General features: G+C 42.7%; 1 protein-coding gene across 1 annotated transcript; it reads left to right on the top strand.

The window, feature by feature from the left end:
- Positions 1–17,580: 17,580 nt before the first annotated feature.
- LOC148013473 (uncharacterized) lies at positions 17,581–20,991 on the top strand. The gene is made up of 2 exons (XM_087668459.1): positions 17,581–19,025; positions 19,494–20,991. The coding sequence occupies exons 1-2, from the start codon at positions 17,952–17,954 to the stop codon at positions 20,823–20,825; spliced, it is 2,406 nt and encodes an 801-aa protein (XP_087524585.1). The 5' UTR covers positions 17,581–17,951; the 3' UTR covers positions 20,826–20,991.
- Positions 20,992–22,566: the final 1,575 nt, after the last annotated feature.

Genomic DNA, 22,566 nt, shown 5'->3' with positions numbered 1-22,566 from the left:
TGGGGAAAGAGGAACTACTATAGTAGACTAAGGACATGCAATCTCCATAGCAAGTTGTACTACCAAAGACTGAGACCTCCGCCTATGCATTGGAATGCACAAAAGAAAATAAATATACAGAGTGCCTTAAAGTATAACATGCACTTTAATTTTTTTTAAAAATGTATAATATATTTTGAGATTCCATATCTTGGCCTACTAACTTAGCCTAAAAATTGAATTCATATACTCTTAAGACCATTTACAATGCTACCTTATTCTTAAAAAAGGAAATTTCTCATTATTGCGGAAAGATCTATGGAGGTTCTCTCTTCTAGATATTATGGCAACATCAAGGCAAAAAATCGTCTCAATGGTAGCCTCTAGTGTATCATTAGAGAGTATTATTTAGCTATGCATGTCCTCATTAATCTCCTCCTATATCAAGCCCTACCTATATAGTAGTGTCCATGGGGCTATTAACACCCCAACTCTAGGATGGACAATATTATGCGGATCAAGAAAATGCCCCAATGAAAAGATTGTAATGAATGTTATAGCAAGAATGTTTTCTTATAGTGAGATGGAATGAAGCATTGATCATGCCTCTCAGTTTAAAAATTAACTAGGTGTTGGGAAAATTCAATGCCTAATTTTAAGCAAGGCACTCATCATGGGTAGCAAGTAGTTAATGTTGGTTTAAAACAAAATGCAAGTCCTTCTAGGCCTCCAAGTTGATATATGACAACTTGAGCAGGTATAAGGGTGGAAGGCAATAGATATAAAGGTTGTAGAGAACTTCATAAATGCAAGGTAGATAGGAAAGAAGGATTAAAGACATTAACAAAAGGCAAGTGGAGGTACACAGGAAAGGTAGTAGTGTTTAAGAAAGAGGACACACAATACGCAACACATCAATGATGTAGCAAGAGATGGCTCATTATATTTTTGTGACTCATTCTCTCTTTTTTTTAATAAATTTTTTTATTGTATCTTGCTATGAGCTAAGGGTTTGAGGGGATTTTTTGATGTCATATTTTATTGTTGGCTCTAAGAAGAGGAGATATAATGTCCAAGAGGTGCATGGATCTTCCAAGAGATGCCTACTCATATACATGGTGCATCTAATCATCCAACTTGGCTCTAGGGCCTTTCTCCTTCTCACAGTGACTTGCATATGGTTCCAAGTCCTCCAGGTCTTGCAAATGAGCCCATAGGTTCATTATATTAGTAAGTTATTCAAGAAAATTGGGGCCATAAATTCTACTTTAGAGGACAAAGAAATAACGGAAAATCTTCAAGAGAATGAAGAATGCATTTTCCCTCCCTCCCTCCCTCCCTCCCCCCCCCCTCTCTCTCTCTCTCTCTCTCTCTCTCTCTCTCTCTCTCTCTCTCTCTCTCTCTCTCTCTCTCTCTCTCTCTCTCTCTCTCTCTCTCTCTCTCTCTCTCTCTCTCTCTCTCTCCTTCTCTCCTACCCACTTTCTCTATGTCCCCTCTACTTCTTCTTGTAGTCTTTGTTATTATGTTTAGCTTGATTTAGATTGTATTTAGGGGCAAAAGAAAGTAGGAAAAGCATGATTTTGAAAGGGCCAACATAGAGCATAGTGCTAAGACAACGCTATAAATTAATCATGATTAACATGGTTTTCTTTTTGCATCTCACCTAGTTGCATAAAACTAATTGTCATTGCCTGAAACATTCATCTCTCTCAAAGACCAAAATGGCATTTTGAGATCTCTCTCTCTACGGATAAGAGGAATAACAAATTTTCTTTTTTCTTTGAAATAAAGTCATCACATTAATGGCATTTTGAGATCTCTCTCTACGGATAAGAGGAAAAAAAAAATTCTTTTTTCTTTGAAATAAATTCATCACATTGTCCATTAATAGGTGTCATTTTCTTTTTAAATAAGCTCTTTATGTTTTTGTGTATTCATAGAGAAATGACTGCATATGGCAACATTGTTCAAAGTTTTGTATAGATTGCTTATGTTAAAAAAGTTGTGATTGCATTGCAATGGCATTATTTCTATCCCAATATAGGAATGCTAAAGATTTGTAGCAATCTACAGGTCTTTTGATAGTAGACAATATAAACTTATTTTTATGCATCATTTAGATCCTCATCCTTACTAACAACCTAGATTTACAAAATTACATGTGTGGAGAGGGTCTATTATTTGATAAGTAATGATTGCTATTCAATGGGTAGTAGTTGGTGAAATAGGTGTCAACAGATGGGTTGGTTATCCAAAGCTGTCTATTTGTATGGGAAAAGGTTCACAAGCATTGCTTCTATCTCTCTTTCTTTCTCTATAATTGTTCTTACTTAAAACAAATATATATACATCTCTTTTTTTATAAGTGTGTTTATTTTTCTCATGGCTTAGAATTGAAAGCACCTATCTTAACAAAGTCATTGAGGATATAAATCAAAATAAATGTGAAATCTTTGAATCAACCATACAGGCATGTTACCAACTATGAGAGATATAAAAGTGAGAAATACATGCTACATGCTGTCACACTCCTTCTGATGGTGCTTACTAAAGGGAGGAATTTCTTATATTCATGGTGTATGTTGCATGCTATCTACTATGTAGTGGAGAGAGAGAGAGAGAGAGAGAGAGAGGACAAAAAACAAATTGAAACATGAAGCATATGTTCAAGGATAAAGTTATATTCCAAAATGTTGCTTATAAGAAAAAAATTACAAATGTCTCTTATGCAACAAATTTTAGTTTGAAAATGTTGCAAACACAAATTGCAAATTTTTTTGCATAAGTATCACCAATTTTGTGTTGAAGTTATATTATGACATCCATTACAAGTGTCAGGTATACAACCTCAACAATTTTTTGGGCCCCATCACTAATCCCCCTTATTTCATCTATTGGGCATCTCTACATATTGATGAATATTCTGACGTTTATTCTTTCCAATGCATATACCAAGGGATTGAGATCCAAAGCTTGTAGTAACACACATTCTGATAGCCGCGTCTAGCACTTTAAAACAAAATCGTGCATATTCTTGTCAAAGATTTCATTGATGTTGTGTGAAGTTAAAGTCGGATATTAAAATACAAATATGACTTAATTAAATGGACTTAAAAAGTGGTAGACTATACTACCCATTTTTCATGCATGTGTGAAGAGTTGAAATAACTTGAGGACATTCTATGAACTTGACTACATGGAACTTAGGGTTGGCAATGAAATAGGGAAAAAAGTAAGAGTGTTCTATTAGCTAGTATAAAAGGGAAACAAGAGAAAAATGATGGAGGAGATGAGATTACCTAGTATAAAATGGAAAAAATTAAGAGTGTTCTATTAGCTAGTATAAAAGGGAAGAAAGTAAGAGTGTTCTATTAGCTAGTATAAAAGGGAAACAAGAGAAGAATGATGGAGGAGATGAGATATGTCAGATTTTTCACACTACATGATGCTTGCTTTTTGTCTACCATGTACATGTCACTTTGGACTAACCTTGCCTCAAAGGATGACTAGGGCTGATTTGGGACATCTTTGGAGAGTTTGGGGCTTATTTTTGTGGCTAAAACTAGGGTATTTTAGGATTAATTTATAGTAGCCCATTGCTATCATAAATCTCTCCTCTTCTATGATGAGTATGATCATGATGTTTTTTTACTGAAATTTAAGGTTTTTGATGCTTGCTTCTCGGCTAAAGATGCAACATACTTTAGGGATAGTTTCGACATGATTATGACTAATATAGAAATACTAAGAACATGGATTTATATGTTAAATTACAATACTACATTGATGTCCTATTTCCACCCTATTTCTTACTGCTATTATATATGCTTTGTTACTAATAGCAGACATAGTAGTATGTTTTGGAGCTTTCCTAAACCACCACTATCACACATTTGGAAGGATAATAATTTGGGAATGAAATAAGAGTTTATCATTGCTATAATATATAGAAAATTTAATATTTCCGCCCAAAAATATTATGGAACTTGACCCCCCACACGCCCGCGTAAAAGCTGTGCAAAGTCATCACCTGCGTCGACTAATGACTAGCTAAGTGGTTACCCCGCACGCTGTCGAAGGGTTTTCGAAAGCAAAGTCGCGACCACAGAGGACCTTGACTAATTTCAGGATAGAAGATCAATCAAGCAAGATCACAATTCAATTTGAAAGAAGGTTACCTCAATTTTTGATAATGGCATTGTAATCAACTTGTTCAAGCCTTTTCGTCTCTTGAATGTGGTAAATAGACTATTTCTCACAGCTTGAGATAATCTCCTGTAAAATATTACACGGCGCAGCGAACAGAATCTGAGAAAGAGATAGAGAGTACACAACAGATAAGAGGAGAATCAGTAAAATTCTTTAACTCCAAACAACTGATACAAAGATGGCTCTGTCCACCCGTGCGCTTCCACTGTGTGAAGCTTAGATGGCGATCTAGACAGAAGATAGGTGAAGAGCTTAAGGCTAGCTGGAACAACAACTCTGACTGGGTGAAAGATGAGTGTAAGATGGCTGCGAAGGGGTTTAGCTTTTATAGCCCGCGAAGGTCGTTAGGTCGGCCTGCTGACCGACCTACCATATGAGCCTCCACTAGTCGGCCAGGGAATATTCCAGGGAATATTCCCTTTACCATCGGGCCGGGGGCGCTGCCCCCGGACCCCCGCCAGGGGGGCCGCTGGCCCCCCTGGGACCCCCCAGCCAGGGGCCGCTTCCGCGGCCCCCGGACCCCACAATAGGGGCCCCTTTTAACTCCCTTACCACGCAACTCAATGCAATGTGCCTCGAGTTGCTACCAGCTTAACCACTCCGTCTAACCCAAAGATTAGACCCACAACAGTCACCTTTTTGCCATCCGGTCACATAGACCTCATCTGATATACAAGTCAGGACTCAACCAATGTCCGGGCTCACATTTGGCTTCTCCTCATAATGGGGGCCTTACAACTTTGAGCACCATGGATCATTGGTAGCACCTAATGAGGGTGGGGCATTGATCATATCTAACACCCCCCCTCAATGTCCACCCATAGGTGAACTATCTCCTCGGCCCAATGCCGAGTCTCTGAAGATGAACTTGAAGCAGATCCTTCGTAAGTGCTTTGGTGAAGATATCTGCTCCATTCTCCTCTGTTGGACAGTAGACCAATTCCACTATCCCATCCTCCATCAAATCACGCACATAGTGATACTGGATCTCTATATGTTTGGTGCGTGCATGAAACACTGGATTTTTGGCAATGGCGATGCAACTCTGATTGTCACATCTCAGCACAGTTGGTTCTTCATCCTGCACTCCCATATGCCATAGAATCCTTCTCAACCATACGGCCTCACATGCAGCAAAACAAGCTGCCTTGTACTCTGCTTCGGTAGAAGACAATGCCACTGTTGGTTGCTTCTTACTAATCCAAGAGAAAATTCCTGAACCCAAAGAGAAACAATAACCAGAAACTGACTTCCTGGAATCAATGTCTCCTGCCCAATCTGAGTCACAGTTCCCCACAAGAGAAGTTCCGAAACTGTATGTGATACCATAGTCAAGAGTTTTCTTCAAGTATCTGAGCACCCGCATCCCAGCATTCCAATGACTCTCATGAGGTTTGTTTGAGAACCTGCTCAAAACACCAACAGCAAAACTGATATCTGGTCTGGTGTTACACAAGTAGATTAGACTGCCGACCAACCTCCTATACCTCCCAATGTCTGCTAGTGCTGATGTATCCTCAACGGATAACTTTACATTCACCTCCATAGGTGTAGCTATCTCCTTGCACTCGGTCATGCCAAATGCCTTCAAGATCTCCCATGCATACTTCTTCTGAGAGATGAAGATCTTTCCTGGCTCTTGCCAGACTTCAATCCCCAAACAATAGTGCAGCAAGCCCAAGTCTGTCATTTCAAACTCAACACTCAAAGCCTTTCGAGTTTGGTTGATCATATCTTCATAGTCACCTGTAATAAGAAGGTCGTCCACATATAGGACAATCACTACAGACTTTTTACCATCCCTGTAAACATACAAGTTAGCATCTGAGGCACATCTTTTGAAGTTTAGGTTTAAAAAGAACCTATCTATCCGTTGGTACCATGCTCTGGGGGCTTGTTTCAGCCCATACAATGCCTTCTTCAGTTTACACACTTTGTTCTCAGAATGGGGGGCCTCAAACCCTGGTGGCTGAGCCACGTACACCTCCTCCTTGAGGTCACCATTTAAGAACGCTGACTTAACATCCATTTGGTACACTGGCCACTTCTTGTGGGCAGCCACTGCAAGTACCGTGCGAATAGTGGTCATTCTGGCAGTTGGGGCAAATGACTCTTGAAAATCAAACCCTTCAACTTGTGAAAATCCTTGGGCAACCAGTCTAGCTTTGTACTTTTCTAAGGTACCATCAGCCTTGTACTTTACCTTCCAGATCCACTTGGTGCCAATAATCTTCCGCTTTGCTGGCCGATCCACTAGCTCCCAAGTGTCATTCTTCATTATGCTGTCATACTCCGCCTGCATAGCAGCCTTCCATGATGGATCTGCAAGTGCTTCTTCTAAGTCAGTTGGCTCCTTTACTTCTCTCATAATCTCAACCATCAAGGCCATGTTGACTATGTGAGCAGAAGCCCTCCTTTGCTCCTCTATTCTCTGAGACCTCCTTGGTCCGTCTGCCTTCTCCTCAACAGATGCAGGCATAGGATTATTGTGGTCATAGAGCTGCTTCACCCAGCGCGGCAATGGCTTTTCCGGTGGGGTGATGTCAGGTTGGTGAACTTTTTCCTCATCATCTGAAGATGATGCTTCCTCCTCCTTAAGGATAGGGATAGCTCTCGGGACAGGTTCATAGTGGACTACTTCTTCGCTTGATGATAAAGTGGAAGACCTTGCCTTCTCCTCCTCCACTGTATGCGGCTCCTCCTTGAACACCACATCACGGCTCGCGATGATCTTCTTTGCCTCTTGGTCATATAACTTGTAAGCCTTCTGCTCATCACTATAACCCAAGAAGATACATTTTCTGCTTTTTGGTTGTAACTTGTTTCTCTTCTCATCTGGAACATGTGCATAACATTCACATCCAAAAATTCTGAAATGTGAAACAGATGGTTTCTTACCAGTGTAAGCCTCATGAGGTGTTTTTCCCTTGAGAGCCTTTGTGTAGCTCCGATTTAGAATGTAGACTGCAGTATTAACAGCTTCAGCCCAAAAATGGTTAGGCAATCCCTTGCCCTTTAGCATGCATCTTGCCATCTCCACAATGGTACGATTCCTGCGTTCCACAACACCATTCTGCTGAGGTGTGTGAGGCGTCGTCAATTGACGCTTGATCCCTTTGCTCTTGCAAAAGCCTTCAAACTCCTTTGAGTTGAACTCACCACCACCATCTGTTCTAAATTTCTTCACACTTTTCCCTGTTTCATTCTCAACAAGTATTAGCCATTCTTTAAACTTACCAAAAGCTTGAGCCTTATCACGAAGGAAGTACACCCACATCTTCCTACTGTAGTCGTCGACAATCAACATAAAATAAGAAGATCCCCCCAAGGCCTGTGTAGGCATCTTACCACACAAGTCAGCATGCACCAACTCTAGAGGAGCATGTGCTCTATTCTTGCTTTCTTGTGGAAATGCCTTTCTCTGTTGCTTGCCCATCATACAAGCTTCACATGGTTCCTTCAATTCAGTTATTGTAGGTAGGTGAGCAACCATACCTTGCTTTTGCATCTCCTTCAATACTGCAAATCCGATGTGTCCAAACCTTTCATGCCAAAGCTTACTTGTGCCCACTCCAGCGGTGGCTGTAAGAGCACTTAGCTCATACAGGTTGTTCCTTCTTTCTCCTTTGCCAACAATTGTGCCAGCACTATCAATAATTTCTGCACCTGTCTTCTTGAACCTCACTTCATGACCAAGATCAGTTATGGCAGCAACTGATAAGAGATTTCTCCTGATTTCGGGAACATACAACACATTTGAAAGCTTTTTGACTTCACCATTTGCAGCAACAAAAGAAATAGTACCTGTGCCCGCAGCAGGGCATTTAGCATCATTTCCAACCGTCACAGTGATGGATTCTTGTAGAGGCTGCATAGAACTGTATAGACCTTTCTTGTTGGTCATGTGACGGGAGGCCCCACTATCCAACACCCAAGAGTCAGTGGTAGATTCTTCTTGCGCCGAGGAGCACACTTCCTCAATGGTCGCCATGAATAATTCCAACTCTACTTCAGCCGTATTGGCTGTCTCTTTCCCTTTAGTTTTAAGGGTACCATTCTTTTCATCTGCCTTCTTGACACGACAATCTGCAATTGCATGTCCTTTCTTCTTACAGTAGAAGCACTCTCCTTGAAACCTCTTCTTGCCGCCCTTTTTCTTTTTGTCACCATCATTTTTGGTGGAGGAAACACCTTTGCCTTTTGCATTGGCAGAGAATGCAGCATCTCCATTGTTGCTTCCTTCTCGGGCTTTCAGCCTCAACTCCTCCTCCATTAATAATGCACAAAACTCCTCAAAAGTCAAAGCTTGAGGTCTCACCTGAGTATTAAGGGCAGTTACTAGTCCATCAAACTTTTGTGGACAAATCCGAAGACACCTCCGAGCTAGCTCTTCGCTAGTCTTTTGTATCCCAGCGCCAGCCATCTGGTCGCGCAGATTCTTAATCCGAGTGATGAATGCTTCAACCGTCTCTCCTTCAGCAAACTTCTCCGCTGCTAGTTGATTCTCCAAGTTTTGAATCCTTGTTTGGTTTCGTGTTTCATACTGACTCCTTAGTACATTCCAAGCCTCTGACGCTTTGGTTGTATGCTGAATCAGAGTCAAAACACTGTCAGAACAGCTTGTAACTAAGGCACACAATGCATCTGCATTCCTTCGTTTCCAAGCTCGTAGAAGATCTGCATTCGGAGGAATCATCACACTAGGATTTGATGGGTCGGGGATAGGCTGTGGTTCTGCGTCAGTCCCCAGCACAGTCTCCAGAAGCTCATAAGAATCAAGGATAGTTGTAATTTTGAACTTCCACAAGGTGTAGTTTGTACCATCTAACTTGCCTTCGCTGAAGGTTGGTGGACGAATCCTCAGTGTTTGAATAGCCGGTACAGCAGCACCACCTCCTGCACCGCTTCCTGATGCGCCAGAACTGCTTCCCGGAGTCGACATCGTTTCTCTTTGCTGTTGAAGCCTTTGCCTCTTGCACGCTCTCCGATCTCTAGAGCCCCCTGGGCTCTGATACCATGTAAAATATTACACGGCGCAGCGAACAGAATCTGAGAAAGAGATAGAGAGTACACAACAGATAAGAGGAGAATCAGTAAAATTCTTTAACTCCAAACAACTGATACAAAGATGGCTCTGTCCACCCGTGCGCTTCCACTGTGTGAAGCTTAGATGGCGATCTAGACAGAAGATAGGTGAAGAGCTTAAGGCTAGCTGGAACAACAACTCTGACTGGGTGAAAGATGAGTGTAAGATGGCTGCGAAGGGGTTTAGCTTTTATAGCCCGCGAAGGTCGTTAGGTCGGCCTGCTGACCGACCTACCATATGAGCCTCCACTAGTCGGCCAGGGAATATTCCCTTTACCATCGGGCCGGGGGCGCTGCCCCCGGACCCCCGCCAGGGGGGCCGCTGGCCCCCCTGGGACCCCCCAGCCAGGGGCCGCTTCCGCGGCCCCCGGACCCCACAATAGGGGCCCCTTTTAACTCCCTTACCACGCAACTCAATGCAATGTGCCTCGAGTTGCTACCAGCTTAACCACTCCGTCTAACCCAAAGATTAGACCCACAACAGTCACCTTTTTGCCATCCGGTCACATAGACCTCATCTGATATACAAGTCAGGACTCAACCAATGTCCGGGCTCACATTTGGCTTCTCCTCATAATGGGGGCCTTACAACTTTGAGCACCATGGATCATTGGTAGCACCTAATGAGGGTGGGGCATTGATCATATCTAACATCTCCTTGTGGTGACTTTAACTGTTTCAGTAACATGCTTGGTCCCCACCTCAAAAGCTGGGAATGATTTGCCAATCTCCTTCTGCAATGAATCTGTCATAAGACTTCCATTTAAGAATGCTCCTCTTCCTTTTACACCAGTAAAAAGCTCATCAAGAAAGAACTCCTATAGCTCCACTTCGCAAAATCAAATTGCTTCATTTATTAAGATTTGATAATCAGATTATTGACTCCTTCAATGTGCGAGAAGCAGGAAGAAGTTGATGTTGCACAGAATCTTAATCTTCCCGTTCCCTGCTTTCCTTCTTTAGCACCTCCAAGTCTTTGACTTGTGCATGAATTCTTTTGATGATATTCAATGGCAGAGGATTGTCCTTCGCTTACTCTCTAAGCATGGCACCCGATCAGGTCAGGCTAGTCGTAGCAACTCGAACATAGACCTTTGATGTAGTGGAGCGAGACAATGTTTTTCAGGATAGACAGATTGATGATGTCGCGATAGTGCTGGGAGAGGTGATGTGGCATGTGGCTACCGATAACGCTCTGAAGCCTCTTTTCCTCATCTTCTCAGTCGCAGCAGCGTCTATGCCTCTGAGTGGCTATCGATAACGCTCTGAAGCCTCTTTCCCTCATCTTCTCAGTCGCAGCAGCGTCTTCAACTTCAGCTCAGCGTAATGCGTCTTCTCTTCTTCAGTCAACCATCATCGTCCTTTGTCACCCCCACATTCATCCTTTTAGTCCGCCGATTGACTAACGTCAATTCAGCTTCAAGACCACACAACACTCCTCCTTTGTCTTTTCTAAGCTTGCCGAAGTCCCTCGATTCTCCTCTGTTATAGTGAACGCTGATGCTTTTTCTCGATTGTGCTCCTTTCCCTTTGTCAGCTACGTCTTATGCAACATTCCGACTTCGTTGCCTTCAGCAATATCATCCATCATACCGATATCATCATCTTCCATGTTCCCCTTTTAGGGCCTCGTCTTCTGCTGCACAGCCCACGTTCCTCTTCTTCGACAACAGGTCTTCTGTTCAATCCCCTCTACAGCAGCATCAACACATAGAATTCGACTTTCACAGCTTTCTCCTCCTCTCGTCATTGTCGCTTCGTCGTGACTAATGCTTCCTCCTCTACTTCATCAATTTTTTTTCTTTTTCTTCAACTTCTTCTCCGTTTCGTATATGCCTCTCTTCCAAAAGCTCAACGTCTTTTCTTCTTCCTCCTTTCGGACCAGAAAAGCAGCTTTTTCCACTCCTTTCGTTCATTGCTTTTTCTTCCCCAGTCGAACAGCTCTATTTTTACTGCACGGTGGCCAAATTTTCTCCATGTCATCCCAGTTGGTAACAATACCATGCTCAATGGGATACTTTAAAGTCAATATTCCTTGTTTAGATTGAGCTTCATCACTAACATAAGCATCCCATACCAACCATAACACCAGTGTGCCATGGTCGGCCTATAATACTTGGAAATATAGCTTGAGGAGCATCATCTACTTTATTGGCTTTGCATAGTCTAAGAGTAACCATACCCTCAGTGAGACTATCTGGAAGCATTTCTACTTTCTGCATTCTATTATACATTTCCAATGCATCATCAAATCTTTGTGCCTTGATGAGAAAGTCTATAACACGATTGTACGTGAAGCTAGCAGGCTCACAACCTAGATCACTCATGCGGTCAAACAGTTGCAAAGCCTCCTGAATGTGTTCTTGTTGGGTATATCCTCCAATCAAAGAGCTCCATGTCACAACATCTCAATTGGATAGTGTATCAAAAATAACATGCGCATCTAGTAGGTTTCTATACTTGGCATACATCCCAACTAGAGCATTACAAATAAGTTCCTCTTGCTCCAATCCCTTTTCCACTATATTGCCCACACAAAACAAATGCAAACACAATGACTAAGTATGTACAAAGTAACAAATGTCACACACACAACATTTTGGTGGATTCCACACCTCGAATGCGCAGCAGTACGATAGCGCGCGATAGAAATCCCCATCCACGATGTGAAATTAAGGCCGGGGCACGAAGACCGCAAGCCGTGCAAGAACACCCTTGTTGGATAAAGGGAAAATGGATAATGGTGAAAATATAGGCAACTTTTTTTTACTAATTATCCCTTCCCCCAGCCGATGCATGGCTGGAGGAGAGGGAGTGTGAGATGAGTAAGCGTGGTGTGTGGGGAGCATGAGGAGGGAGAGGCATACATAGACCACGTGGTGGCTACCATCCCCCCCCCTCCCCCCCTTAGCACTATAAAATCATCCCTTAGTGAAGGGAGAGGGAAGGAAGGGATGAATTAGAAGAGGCTACTGTGTTGAGGAACGAAGGGAGAGGGGGAAACGATTGCCGCCTTGCTGCTTGGGAACACCGCCGCCATGAGGACACCACCACCATACAACACCTGCAGCCGCCGCCCATCCCCATCGCCTATCCCCACCATCATCATCAAAATCCCTCCCCCCCTTTTTTTCGTCGTCATTAATCTTCTTCTCCAATTATTACCCCCTTTCCTCCCACGTCACGTTTGTGACAGGCTAAAGAAACTTCCTTAGAATCTTCTACAGATAAGGCCCATAAAGCTTGTGCATGCGGTTTTCACCCCTGGTGCTTATAACCCACACTCGTAGCTCCAATTCCTACGCAAGGGAAAAGGTATCGACCTGCAGGAAGCTTCGCAAGAATAAAGGCTAGAAGGAATCCACGGAGTCCATGAACACACTACGTCTACGATGGTTCCAAAGTCCAAGTCGCAAGGCGTACGCGTGAAAGATTTGAGCCCAAGTTTACACGTGGACATCCCCACAGATCCAAAAACCTAGGTTCTTGAAGGTTTAATTCCACATTGGGTATGTTTAAAATTCATAGGGAAGCTATGAATATAAACTGCTTATTCATCTTACGAGCGTACTCACATGTTGCCATTTTGGTGCATTTTGAAAGTAATGAGCCTAAACGCATATTGCTTAGGGTAAAAGATGAAATTGTTAAGTGCATTTTTTGGCAAGAATAAACGTATGTTGCATTTAGGCAATATCTACCTTGTTGTGATTCGCATGGGAAAAAAAAAATCGTTAATATCCACTAGATGTTGTCCAAATAAATTGCATAGCATGGAAATGGGACCATAGACTTGCACTTTGCATGCGAAGATGTTTGTCAAACAGATCAAAGGTTGCATGTCACATGAACTTCATTAACAATGTTGTATCTAGAAAAGGGTTGCATATTACATATTCGTCATGTGAAAAATTCATTCATCAAGAGTTGCATTTAGGAAAGATTGCATGGCTTATCAAAGCATGAAATTCAAATGCTTAGACAAAAGGTTGTAGGCATAGTTCCTTGATGTAAATCCTAGTAGGTCCTATGTAAGTTACTCTCCAAATCGTCGTCCATCACGACTTTAGCAAGGAAAGAGAAGGGTTATTGCAATCCTTATAGTTGCATAGAAGTAATGAATCACATGTTTACATGTATTGTGATGTCTTGCAACTATTTACATCTTTAGAACAAGTTTAGCATCTCTAGGAAAGGATCATCCTTGTCGCAAGACAAGTAGATCAATTTAGCTAAATCACTTGTAATATTATAACCGTTAGGGATTCATATAGGCATAACTAGTCGATACGATAAACATCTCAAGTACTAGCTAGGGCTTGGCACGTTAGAAATGCAGCCTAGTATCATACTTGGATGCCAAGTCGAAACCCTCAAACCCAAAGGTCCTACCCACATTCACGGAATGTTTGGGTCAATTGGACGCCCATGCAAAAAACGATCTAGGGTTTCTACCCTAAGGATGGACCGCCCTAATGTTAAAACTCGGATTGAGTTTGGAAATCCTAGGACCCGAACGTTGTCGGCCTAGTACAATTAGGGTTGGGTTGGGTAAGAAGACACCCTAAACCCTACATCTTGTCTAAACAAAATTCCTTGACTAAGAAACCCCGTTAAACGAGTGAAATGATCCCATGAGTTAGGTGCAACACTTGTGCAACAAGTTGCAACGTCGCATGGCTTTGTGGTTTAACCACAAGATAAATTTGCCACTCCTTGGAATAAGGTTGGCAAGTTTTAGTGCAAGTCTAACTTGCAAGAGGATGAGTAGGCATCCTGTTACATCACCTTTCTTGGGCCGATTTGCCAAGTTAAGGGAAGTTATGTATTTGCCTAGTAAGCAATAGATCAATCAAGTTAGAGCGACGTGGTCGCCAGGATTCAACGTCTCAACTTAAGAAACCTAAGGTGTTGGTTAATTTGGGATTGACAAGGTATGACCCTAACCCAAGGACAAAAGGGTAAACAAACAAACCCTTGGGATCTTGCCAAGTCGCAATTGATCCTGGATCGAATGCTGGATACATTCGGAGAGAAGGATTCACTCCTTAGCAGTTGGCAAATTAAACAACCACTGGACTGATTGTGTTTGTAACAGTTTAGGAGCATTGTTTGCATTGTTTGCTTAAGGAACTAAAGATGGAAATATAATTAATGCTTCAAGTTGAAGGCTTGAAGGGCGAGGCAGCATCGGTTACCCCCGATTGTCTGCCTGATCCTAACCAAGGGGGTTGTTAGCCGCGCTGGGAATGTGGACCGAACCTGCCACGAGAGGTCTCTCCGTTGGGCACTACTTGGAGCAGGAGGACGCTTGGGTGCCAGAGGGGGCTCTGGCCGTAGATCCCTTGCCTTCCTCCGCGCCCTGCACAAGAGGCTGACGTGACTCGGGATTGGATCTCGAGGCCTACATAGTGGTCTATGGGCGGAATCTTGGATTAGTAATTCCTGTGGATTGCTAGATTGCCTTCGGGCGGATTATGGATTGCCTTTGGGCGGATTATGGATTAGCCTACGGGCTAAAGTATATGGATGTATTCCAAAGATAAATAAGATAACTTGTTGAAAAGGAACTTGTTTGACACTGTTTTTCTATGTCAAGTGCTAAGATTACGTGAAGGAACTGGTGTCTAACTGGCTAATTAAGGAAGCTATTTTATACGTGTCCAACTAAATGTGGTAGGTAATTAGACAACTAAAGCAACCCTAAGGAAAGTGCGGTGGATGTGGCCATGGGTCCGTCCTACGGATGGGTGGTCTCGATTGGCCGGGAACTTTTCTCAAATGAAATCGACAGCAGGGAACTTTTCTCAAAGGAAATGAATAGCAAGGAGCGTTGACCTAGAGTCTAGGATACTAGAACCCCGATTTATGCTGTTTTAGGGGAACGGAATGGGACTATGCCTTATGGGTAGAGAGGTCGAGCTTTGCATCCCTCATGTTTTCCATTCTCCTTGAACCAAGTGTAGCATGAATCCGCTTCGACCCTGATATTTCTGCGTAAAGTAGTTCACCTGGCGATACTAGTTACTCTCTAGGAACTTGACCATTAGGGAAACCCTGATTCAGGTCGGTCCTAAGTGGGAACGACCAGAGTACTTCCGCTACGTGGTAGGCTCAGGAAGACCTAGATCACAAATCCCATAACATTCCATGGGAGTGATGGGCAGCGCTTTCTAGACCCTCTTCCCGATGGGCTGCTAAAACGTGTTCTGTAAGTAAACAGGTGGACACGTTATAGAAAAATACAACAACACTATTGTCATACACTTTCATCTCATATATATATATATACTTCTTTGGTTTGAATCAAGTGATCTACAAGATTCAATTGATGCTTTCATGTGTCTTTGTTATCATGAATGCAAAACTTGATGTTTGAAGGTTAAAGAAGGGGTTCTAAAGCAATCTAGAATAGGGGTGTTTCTATTTATGTAGTTTGATTACATGTTGGGTTGTTATCATGAATGATCAAACCTATTTTTAAATGCATGTTGTCCAAATCTATGCACATTAGGTTAGATTCGTGAAGGCCTAAATATAGCCAAATTTTCATTGGGAATAAAAATAAAAATTTGATGTTTATGCACTTATGTGATCTATATCTAGTTTGAAAGTGAAACTTACACATTATAAGGTATCTATGGATTTGATTTGAGTATACAAGTCTCGCTATGTCTGAATCTTGAAACCTTTTTTCTTTCTCATTGCCCATCACTAAAAGCTTATCTCCTTGCCTTGAACTCTTCTTGCCCAAGTCTCTATGAATTTTCGTCATACTCAAAAGATCCCCTAATATCATACCCTTCATATATTGTAGTGACTAATTGCTCTTGCTTTCTCTAGGTTTTTGATTACTTGAAAAGTAAGTTGTGAATGTCTCCTCCCAAGTCCATCCCAACCACTCTTTCCTTTGATGCAATTACTAAAAGGGGTCTCATGCATTTCATACAATTTGGTAATCTTCAAAATTAAGCACCTTAAAGAGACTAGTTACGTGTGATGTCTTGCATTTTGAATTCCTCCTCATCAACTATGACAAAGGGCGGGGCAGAGCTCTATGCTTCTTTTTAAAGAAATTTATCTGTCCAATCTACTAGGGCTCTTATGCTCATACTAAGTTTCCTATAACATTCCCACATATGCATACCCTCATCATTTGCAACAAGCACATTGGCCATACCAAAGTCTATCTATTGTAGGTTTCTTTACATGATTATAGGCTTGGCAGTTGCAATATCTAATGGTTTATGTTTCTTTTAAACTATCAATATATTTCTTTGCATTACATGGTAAACAAATAGAACATCATTGGGGTAGCATGAACACACATGTTTTACTTTTATTTATGGTAATCCTTGCATATCTAGTCCTTATGATGGAAAGAAATCAGGGTATTCACTACATATAAACCTTCATGCAATTCTGTCCAAGGTTGATTTAAAAATACCCTTATCTGCAAACTTTGATTAATAAAAGACATTTCTTTTCTATTCAATCTATGAATAAACTCTTTATATGGCACCCTTATATGTGTAAAAAATGTGTACAATAAGTATTTTAAAGATCCATTCTTTTAAATCTACATGATACACCCACATTTTTATTAGGGCCCCTCATAACTGGGCTATATTCAAACATACAAGAAAATGTGCCACTCTTTGAGGATCTCTCTTTGTAGGGAGAAGATATAAGTATTCGTTCCCAACTAGTTCTCAATCTAGTTGGGAACTCATAGAGACATAGAGCGCTTGCGACATAAAATAAGGTAGTAAATTTTTATTTTGAGTAGCCATGAAAACCTATGTAGTAGGATTGTCTCCAACCAATAGGAAAAAGACTGTTAAACAAAAAAACATTCACACATGCAAGCTAGGCATCAAACCAATCAAGGCAATGCCTTCTTTGAATGTCCAATGGGGTCCCAGCTCACAATAGGTTTGTGAACCCAAGAGCATGTGATCCATTTGACAAGTTCCGAACTTGAGAGCGCACATGAGCTTGGTATGAACAATTCGTGTGTGGCCACATGCTTTTGCTTGTCTTAGGCATGGTAGGGTTCTTATATTAAGAGCAATTACCACATTTGTAACGAGCGAGTCTCCAAACAAAATTTTGGGCAAGAACTTAGTATTATTTTGGGCATGTTGCTCTTTCCAAAGCGATCCACGCTCTACATTGAATTGGCCTTGGTTTAGAATAAAGGAAAGCCACATAGGCTTTTCTTGGGCTTAGGCGTAGCTGAGCGCTTATATTAAGAGCAAGTATCACATTTGAGACGAGCCTGTCTCGAGACAAAAATTTTGGGCAGGAAACTTATTGTTCTTTGGGGCATGCTGCTCCGGGGCCCGGGCTCTACATTGAATCGGCCTTGGTTTAGAATAAAGAAAAGCCACTAAACGAGTACCTGTCACTTTGTTTTTCGGCCCTCCTTGCCCTATGCCTTGATCGGAACAATTCACACATGTTGATTTGGTCTGGGTCGCACAACGTGACCCACTAAAATTTGTTCGCAGTCCGGCCAAAGGTCGCGTCGGTCCGATTAGATCTGTCGCTCGTTCCCTGTCTGTTTCTCTCTCCCGTCTTCTTGAGTCTTGACCCCTTTTTCACTCGATCTGTGCTTTTTCATGGGTTCGCGATGATGAACATGACTGTCATTACATTAACAGACATTAAACATAATGTTAAATATTCGGAAGGAGCTGATAAGGAGGAGCGGAACGCATCAGCTTGCGTCGTTAGGGCGGCGATGTTATAATGCAAGGTCGGCGGAGGCAGAGCCAGAGGCGGAGGACATAGAGGGCCCCAAGCTGGGGGCGGCGGCTGTTGCTGCGAGCATAGAGCCACTGTTGCCCCATCGCCCTAGTCCAAATTATCTTGATAATGCAGATACCTCTGTTTATTCCACGTATCGGTACCCACCGGCGCGCAATCGCTACGCGGGAGGAGCTGCCATCCGACCCATGCGAGTGTCGTGCGCTGCCTGCACCATGGTCCGCCTCCCTAAGAAGCCACCTCGACAATATCGGGCCGGCGCGTCATTGCAGCGGCGCAGCCAGAAGCACCATGTGATCGACGTGATCGATGACGACGATGACAATCCCGCGTCGGCTCGTTTCGAAGAGCCAGTGGTGGAAGACATCGTCGCCGGGTCGTCGTCACCGACTGCGGCTCGTTCCGAGACTGGGGTCGAAGAGCCTTGCGCTGCCCTCGAGCCTATGAAGGTGGCCTGCCAATCTTGCACTTCGAGGTTGCGGCCGCAGCTGCAGTCTCGTCAGCGCACTAGTGTCGCGCGACAGAGCACTATCATCGTGCCGCGGACCCCCGATGGCAGCCCTACATTGCCCCGCAACGTTCGTAATACCGAAAAATCACGTCCCTGTTCTAAGTCCTTGCCTTCAGATGCGCCAGCTGTTCGCACATTGGTGGTAATAAGACAGACTGACAAGTTGAATGCATATAATGATCATCATGGAAGTACTAAACAGGATCAGGGTTCGACGACTGCAGATGAGTCCTCTTCTTCTTCCTCTTTACTGATGGATCATGTGCCGGCCATCGCTAGCTCCGAGCGTAGCATCCGTCATTACCCTTCTGAGAGACCCCCTAGCTCGGATTGTTTGCAGGATGTCGATGAGATTATGCATAGACATGCAGAGGAGGATGGTGCTTCTTCTTCTTCCTCGTCAGACAGCAACACGGGCCGGGGCAGCAGTAATCAGAACGGCCATGATTTTGCCGTAAGCTCAGAAGGCGTAAGTCCTTCAGTTCGTTAAGATGTCGACTATCAAGCACACCCCTAAATGATCATATATGTACTTCATATGATTATATACATGTTTGGTTCGAAGGGTAAAACCTGGAATACGTCCATACAAATATGCGTAGCTTCAAACTTCGAGAGTTGCACGTAGCAGTAGACTACCTTCAGATTCTATTGCCACTACCCATTTGGAGGATACATACCTCAAATTTGGAATTCATCAAAAATTACGTAAAACTGATGCTATTATGAACCAGGCTTGCAGTCTAGAGTTAAAATTATGAATGGTGAATGATGTAATGTGTGAATCAGAACATCACAGTCCTTTGAATTCCAGTTGTTATGGCGCTCTACCAATTAATCACTTCCTAAACCTAAATTAAGTTTAGCAAATGAACTGTTCATTATCAAATATTTCCAACGGAAAATACTAATGAGTGGTAATACAGCGGATTACCAGAACCTTAAGCGAGCACCACAAGATGGGTTGCAGCTGGAAAGCCCGCGCAAGGTGTCTAGTGATCGTAGATCATATCAGCGGGCGCCAAGGATCCCAAACCACCATCACCAGGTTCATCTGGAAATCGTCCACCAAGACGTTGAATATGATGAGGATGATAACCATAACAGGTTGGGGGAAAACAGAAGGGTTAATGTCGCTGTTGTGCATGCGGCGGCGCAAGATGATAATGCACGCGATGCTTCTAATGGATCGTTTGAGAAGGGGTCTCGGTCTAAACCACATCCTCACCATCCCCATCAGAAGGCGGCCACCATTGACAGCAGACAGCAGGAGCTAATCTCGTCTAAGTGCTCAGCTTGTACAGACGGTCACGATGATGGTGATGATCGCAAACCGGAAAATGAGCAGCATGCGAACCAGGATAGTATGCAGGGGGATGGCGGAGGAATGATGTCGGCTGGCAGCTGCAAGAGGAGGGAAAAGAACGCGAAGAAGCAACACAATTGTTTCGTGAAGCGGGTGGAGGAAGCCTGTGCGAAGGCCGCCGCAGCAACCGCTGCGAGTCGTGGGAAAGATCCTCACGGCAACCCGGCCATCGATGCGAATAACCAGCGGAGCAATCTGCTCTTTACGGTGACCAACCCAAGCTATTTGAACAATAGTACTCCCACTGGTGAGGCCGCCCCCGTCCCTGTCCTCAGACAAACTGTAGCCCTCCGTGTGCCAGCTCATCGTCGTGGTAGCACATCTCAAGCTCATCTTATCAACAAGGATGACGACATAATTCACGACAGCAATTATAATGATATGCAGCAAAGTGAACGTGCCAAGCAGCAGCACCAGCCAGTCAGCCCGACAGCCCCACCTGCTAGTATCAGTTACCATTTAATACAGCCTGATAACCATAAGAAAAAGATCCCCATGAAGAGCCCTAGATCCCATGGGCCCGATCGCGCTGAAAATTCTTATGACGATCGTAACTATACTCAGCGGCCACAAACTCCCGATCGAAAGAAGCAGGAGAGCACAGTGATGAAGGAGAATGGAGAAGGCCTGACGCCGGTTAATAATCACGATAAAATCGTGGTTGCTGGTCATGATAATAAAAAATTGTCGGGAGCAGATGATCACCATCAAGCGGAACTTCTGAAGAACATGAAGCTGAGCGTGGAAGTATTCCCCTCGCCTTCTACCAAAGGATTTGGGCTTAAGATCGTCCAGCACCTTCCCAAGGCCCTTGACGTCGACTACGTCAACGGTCTAGATCTCTCCCCTCGATCCTTCCAAACTAGCTCTTGCGACTGTTGCCACTTTCCATCTGCCACATGAAAGAAAGCGTATGTACTCCCTCCCTCCCTCTCTCTCTCTTTCTCTTTCTCTCTCTCTCTCTCTCTCTCTCTCTCTCTCTCTCTCTCTCTCAATGTTGCAATCCATGATTAATTTCGCGTGTGCACAAATTTTGTCACGAATAATGATGTAATATGCTAAACTTGCTCCAGGCATTCTGATTATTCAACTTATAGATAAACTCATTCCATAATTCTTTTTGGCTTCTATTCAATTTTAGTTCATTATATACGATTCCAAAATGTCGCGTGTTCACAAATCTTTGTCGCCTTATTACTTAATATTACTCATTTCATAATTCTTCATGGGAATTTCGATATGCAAGTGCAAGGTTAATTACTAAAGTCACCCATGCATGGATCCAATGGCATTCGTTTGATGCTCGCATGGTCACCAAATGAACTTATCAACGTAGGTGCTTGTCATCTAAGGAGTATGGTTATGGACTAGTAGATACTACATGCTTGCATGTGATGATGATCATGCTTCATACTTCGAAAAAATAATTACATAAATTCATTCGTTGGTTAGGTTGCCTCTCTACTTCCCTTGTATTGATACAAACAAAGCTATGAGTAGTACGTGCTTGTGTGTAATTCAAGGTCCTAATATGGATTAAGAAATTGAATATTAAGAAAAGACATATTTATGATCTATGGAACTCAAACCACCATTGATAGAAAGTAAGCATAGATGCATTTGTAGGACACCTTTTTTAGGATATTTTTATTTGCAATTTAATTAGTGTGCTTAATTTTCACTTCATTGGAGATCAATTTGATGTGATCATAGGCATGAGTATAGACACACACATCACTACCAATATAGATTGAGATACATCTTGCTAATCCAACCTTGCTAAACCATCCACATTAAATTTAATACCAATATTTAAATCTCCAAAGAATGTTTTATGCATGCATACATACGAGAGAAACATTAGGGATAATGAAAGCAAAGAGATTTATTTATATTAAATGTTTTCTATTTATTCGAGCTTAATAACATTGTTATTATCAGTGACCCAATTGGTTATATGTGACAATGTGTAAAATGGTACACACACACACACACACACACACAGACACACACACACATCCTCATGGTATTGTCATGGCTCAAAGTGTGGCCATAAGATTAAGGCCACTTTAGCCACAAGATTGAGGCCACATGTCACTGCAGCAGTGGGCTAAGAGTAGGAGGATAGGATTGCCACCCTAGCAAAAGTGGTAATAGGGATTCAATGGTTCAATGTAACCGAACCTTTCTTGGTGTAAGCACGAGGATGTATAAGAAGGATCGAACACATGAGTAGGGGGTTCAATGTAAATGAACCTTTATTGGTGTAAGCATGAAGATGTATAAGAAGGATGGAACGTATGAATAGGGGGTGACTTTGTGCTGCAATCAACTATTACAAATCTTTCACATTGGTGGAGATCCACGATATGTCTTCACCATCTCTAATTCATCCTCTCTTTTTGCTAATACTCTACTTTTACTGTCAAACCCTACTATACTAATAGTGCCGACATTTGAGCTGACAACATTGACACTTCTCTTCTATCGTGATTTCTCTATAGCACAAACTAAGGCTATAAATGTTAGTAATAGCATCCACAACTTAGCATAGAAACAAACCCAAAAATCTTTTCGGCCAAAAATCACATTGCTCCATACCTGATCCACCATGCATTTACTTCCCAGACTTCTCTAGCATTCA

Source organism: Lygodium microphyllum, chromosome 26 (genome assembly GCF_053477565.2).
Source record: "Lygodium microphyllum isolate KBCC chromosome 26, Lygodium_microphyllum_v1.1.10, whole genome shotgun sequence".
In the NCBI taxonomy this organism is placed as follows: domain Eukaryota; kingdom Viridiplantae; phylum Streptophyta; class Polypodiopsida; order Schizaeales; family Lygodiaceae; genus Lygodium; species Lygodium microphyllum.
The sequence above is the reverse complement of the archived record's forward strand: the minus strand, read 5'-3'. Positions and strand labels throughout refer to the sequence as shown.